We start from the raw sequence: 4,623 nt of genomic DNA on the forward strand, positions 1-4,623 counted from the left end.
CACCAACCACCCTGCTGGGTGAACTAGAATTCTATCTGTTCAACGTGCTAGCCAGATATAGCATGGTTCATTGTTAAAGGTACTAAAGCATAAACCTGTTTGACCAGATGGGGATCTACGTGTTCCAGCTGATGGACCACTACACCGCCATCGTGTCCATCATGTTTCTGGCCTTCTTCGAGGTGGTGGCCGTCTGTTGGCTTTATGGTAAGAACAACATTTGAGAAGAATTTCAAAATAAATATTTGAGAACGTGTACATTGTAATGTGAGGAGATGGAATGTTTTTACTTTACTTGTTGTGTGTTTTAATGTTGTTGTTTCTTATGCTGTCTTTATGCTGTTTTTATGCTGTGTGATGTTCTGTTTTATTTCATTTTATGTTTCCATCGAGGACCACATTGGAAATAAGTGTTTTAAATAATGCTTTCAAGTGCTATCCTCTGGACATTACTTAGTGTCATGATGCGTTAATGATCCTATGTAAATTCCGATATTTTTTTTATCAAATCAAATTCTCCATGTTTTTTTTCCGTCTCTCAGGTGTGAAGCGGCTTTCACAGAACGTCGAGGAGATGACAGGACAAAGACCCAACATCTTCTTCAGAGGGTGCTGGATGGTGGTCTCTCCTGTTCTGATCACTGTGAGTCCTCATCATCTGCCAGAACAGGACTACAGTATATGAGGCATTCAAATGTGTTGACTTGAGTGTGTAAAACAGTGAATCTGAGCGGTAGAACCTCTAACCTGTCTTGTGCCACAGGTGATCCTGGTGTTCACAGTCATCCAGTTTAAGCCAGCCCGCTATGAGGACTATATATACCCCGCATGGGCTCAGGGGCTGGGCTGGGTCGTCGCCTTGGCCTCCCTCATCTGGATCCCCCTGGGAGCCGTTCACACACTCTGGGTCCTGCCTGGGTCCTTCACAGAGGTACTGGATCAGTCTTCCCCTGTGCCTAGTCATCCTAGCACAGTAGGGTACAGTATATCTGTTTCACTAGATAGACAGTCGTACATTAAATCTATCAAAATCAGTCCATTGGAACAGACTTCTGGGGCGGCTGTGGTGCAGGAGGTAGAGCTGCAGTCTAATGATCGCAAGGTTGGCAGATCGGCGGTTCGAGACCCGGCTGGCCACATGTCAAAGTGTCCTTGGGCAAGACACTGAACCCCAAATTGCTCCCAGTAAGCGGCGCCTTGCCGCCATTGGTGTGTGAATGTGTGTGTGAATGGGTGAGTGAGAGGCCGTTGTAAAGCGCTTTGGAGCAGCTTTGGAGCAGCTTTGGAGCAGCAAAAAAGGTGCTATATAAGTGCAGTCCATTTACCATTTACCAGACTTCTAACAATGGTTTTCATTTCTCCCTACAGAGATTAATAAAGTCAGTCACGCCCTTTGCACTTGAAAGGAAAAAGGTTCCATATTATCTGGAGAGAGGAGGAGAGATGTACCCAGATGTGAGCTCTGTCATTCCTCTACCAGAGAAGTCCCCCATCCAGACCAACCTCTGATACGATGACTACCCCCTTACTGGTGGGCTCTGTGTCTGGGACGATGATCATATTGACTTTGAATGTGAACCCAGTGTTCCTGTACTGCTACTGTAGCTGCTAACTGGGACTTTTGCTAAACGTGACGCAGATTCATCAATAGGGAAATGGATCGCTCTCCATGGAGGAAGTGTCAGACCATTTTAAATTATTAACAATCAATTATGTTAAAACAAAAATATTTATTTTTTTCACTGAAATGCTTTGAGACAATGTAATGGATGGTGGGTAGATATGATGGACAGGCCTTATGTCAAGGACAGACCTTGTGTCACCTTTAGCCATTGATAACCCAAGTCAATGATTTGAGAGTGTCATATATGTTTATGCCCTTTGAGCCATGCTTTGGCCAGATGTTTAGCTTCTATGTGAACACATCCAATCTGCTCCTCACTTTCAAGGCCCTTCACAATCTTGCACCCCCATATCTCTCTGAACTCCTTCACACCTACACTCCCTCTCGCACTCTCCCATCCTCCACTGCCTTTCAACTCATTATCCCTTCTGCCCGCCTGACTACTATTAGTTGGGGGCCTTAGGGCTATATGAGGCTATGTTCGTGCAAATTTGTGTAAAAGCACCAAATTTGGCCCAGATGTAGCTCAGAGTATGCTCTAATGATTTAGCCAGGGCGCCCGAGCCACTGGGGTCGCCATGGCGGCCAAATCAATATGGCCATGGCGGCCAAATCAATATGGCCGCCCTCCGAAAAAGGTTTTGGCTATAACTTTTGAACCAAATTAGCTTCAAATAAAAACTTGGTGTCTTATTTATGTTTCTTGGCCATTAGAAACACATTGGAATGCTTATATTTATAATTGGCTGTGTCTGGACCCCTAATTTGCATATTTCCCCGAAAATGATTTTTTATTTATTTATTTTTTTAAGAAACATTTCTATATTGACCCATTTTGAATGTTGGGGAGCATGTGGGAGGGCCAGACCTTGTGACAGTTACAATTTTAATTTTACAGTAGTATTTTACTGTTTACAGTAGGCCTACAACTACTATTTTCTTCCTCACGTAAGTTATAATTCATCATTCATCATCAGTCATTTTCATAATATTCCACGATCCCGCTCTCTGCACCTCACAACATTAGCTAGCTAGTTAGCTGGCTAGCTAACGCCCAGGCTCCACTATGGCCATCGAGCGTTGCGTCCGCGCTGCTTTGCGTCCGGAATTGCTGTCAGCCAGGGAACGTTGCTTTTGTAATCAATGAAAGGTGCTCCACTGCCTACGTTGCTTTTGTAATCAATGAAAGGTGCTCCGTTGCGGCCGATGGCTGCGTCCAAAGTAAAAATTCGGCAAAGTTTGATTTCTGATGGCGAACGCGAACGTATATTTACTATTGTATATTGGTTGTTGGTTATAATTGTATATTTGTTGTTTTCTGGTGTTGTTTTCTTGTTTTGCTCTGTTTGTAGTCTACTTGATGTCTTTTTATCATCAGTTAAATCACCACAGCGGTTAATCCACTACTAGAGAAGATACCAGATTGAAAATTCCAATCTGAAAAGCTGGGCAGAATCCTGTAAGCATTTTTAGCTTCTTGGTAGATTAGTTACACAAGCTTCCGATGTGCAAGCAGCAGGTGTGTACTACATGCCAAATGTTATCTCATGTTGCGATATGCAGCAAAACGGCAAGCATCTCATGACACTGCCAGGCCAGGGTGTCAGAAGGGGAAGCATCTACCAGTGAGTGGGGGACAACCTTTGACCATCTAACTATTGCACAAATTGTTGCTCTGGTTGAGGATTCAGATCCTCCTTCACAATCTCCTATTACGGCAACTCTACAGGAACCTTATGAAAGAACGCAGGTGTTTGTGTCTGATTATGAACCCCACACAACAACATTGAAGCAACATCTCCTCAGCTATCTGCCTGAATAGAGTGAACACCAGAAGGGAAGGGAAACCTACATCACAAACAAGGAACAAGTGGCTAAGAGGAACAATTGGCTCAGGATGAGGCAATTCTGTTGATGAGGGCCGCCTTGGTTTTACACAAGTACTGCTTACAACGAGGCCACACATTTGACGGCTCCTTCCCGTCCAACTGTCTCACAACATCTGTTGCTGAACCCTTACGAGTGTTCAATGATATCGTCCTCCATGGTCCAGAGTTCCTCAAACCCTGTGCAGCTAATACAGAAGATGCCAACCTGCAACCGAGAATGTCAATGTCAGAAGTGCATTTGGCGGCACCCATCACACCTGCAAGACCGACGCAATACGTCACAGCAAGGACATTGACATTTGCCAATTAACCTGACCCAAAAGCCAAACAAAACAAAAACATGCATTATGCAAATTAGGGGTCCAGACACACCCAATCATGAATATAAGCATTCTAGTGTGTTACTAATAGTCAAAAAACATAAAATAGACACCAGGCTTGCATTTCTAGTTTATTTGGTTCAAAAGTTATAGCCGAAACCTTTTTCAGAGGGCGGCCATATTGATTTGGCCGTCGTTGGCTCGGGCGCCCTGGTTAAATCACTAGAGCATACTCTGAGCTATATCTGCGCCAAATTTGGTGCTTTTGCTAAAATTTGCACCAAAATATCCCTAAGGCCCCCAACTATATGGGATCTAGAGCCTTCAGCCGTTCTGCTCCTCGCCTCTGGAACTCTCTGCCACCTAACATTCTGGAACTCTCTGCCACCCAACATTCTGGAACTCTCTGCCACCTAACATTCTGGAACTCTCTGCCACCTAACATTCTGGAACTCTCTGCCACCTAACATTCTGGAACTCTCTGCCACCCAACATTCTGGAACTCTCTGCCACCTAACATACGCAATATTGACACTCTCTCCACTTTCAAATCCAGTCTTAAAACACACCTTTTCACAATGGCTTACTTGGTTTGATCTCCTGTATTTTGTTTGTTGTTATATCTGATTTTGCTGTTTTTATCTCATTTTGCTTTGTTGATTTTAATGTTTTGATATGTGGTTTCAAACAGTCTTGTAAGGTGTCCTTGAGAGCCTTGAAAGGCGCCCATAAATAAAATGGATTATTATTATTATTAATAATAATAATGGTGGTGATGACATTTCTCAAA

At 43.6% G+C, this 4,623-nt stretch overlaps 1 protein-coding gene across 1 annotated transcript in view; it reads left to right on the forward strand.

The window, feature by feature from the left end:
• LOC308174374 (sodium- and chloride-dependent GABA transporter ine) overlaps window positions 1-1,509 on the forward strand; it is a gene marked incomplete at both ends in the record, with an annotated part of 14,775 nt that extends 13,266 nt beyond the window's left edge. The window contains 4 exons of the mRNA XM_080549453.1: window positions 108-207; window positions 543-643; window positions 764-931; window positions 1,369-1,509. Coding sequence (XP_080405579.1) covers window positions 108-207; window positions 543-643; window positions 764-931; window positions 1,369-1,509 — 510 coding nt within the window. The remainder of the gene's footprint in view (window positions 1-107; window positions 208-542; window positions 644-763; window positions 932-1,368) is intronic.
• Window positions 1,510-4,623: the final 3,114 nt, after the last annotated feature.

This window comes from Nansenia antarctica (genome assembly GCF_963989245.1).
Source record: "Nansenia antarctica genome assembly, chromosome: 20".
Lineage (NCBI taxonomy): Eukaryota > Metazoa > Chordata > Actinopteri > Argentiniformes > Microstomatidae > Nansenia > Nansenia antarctica.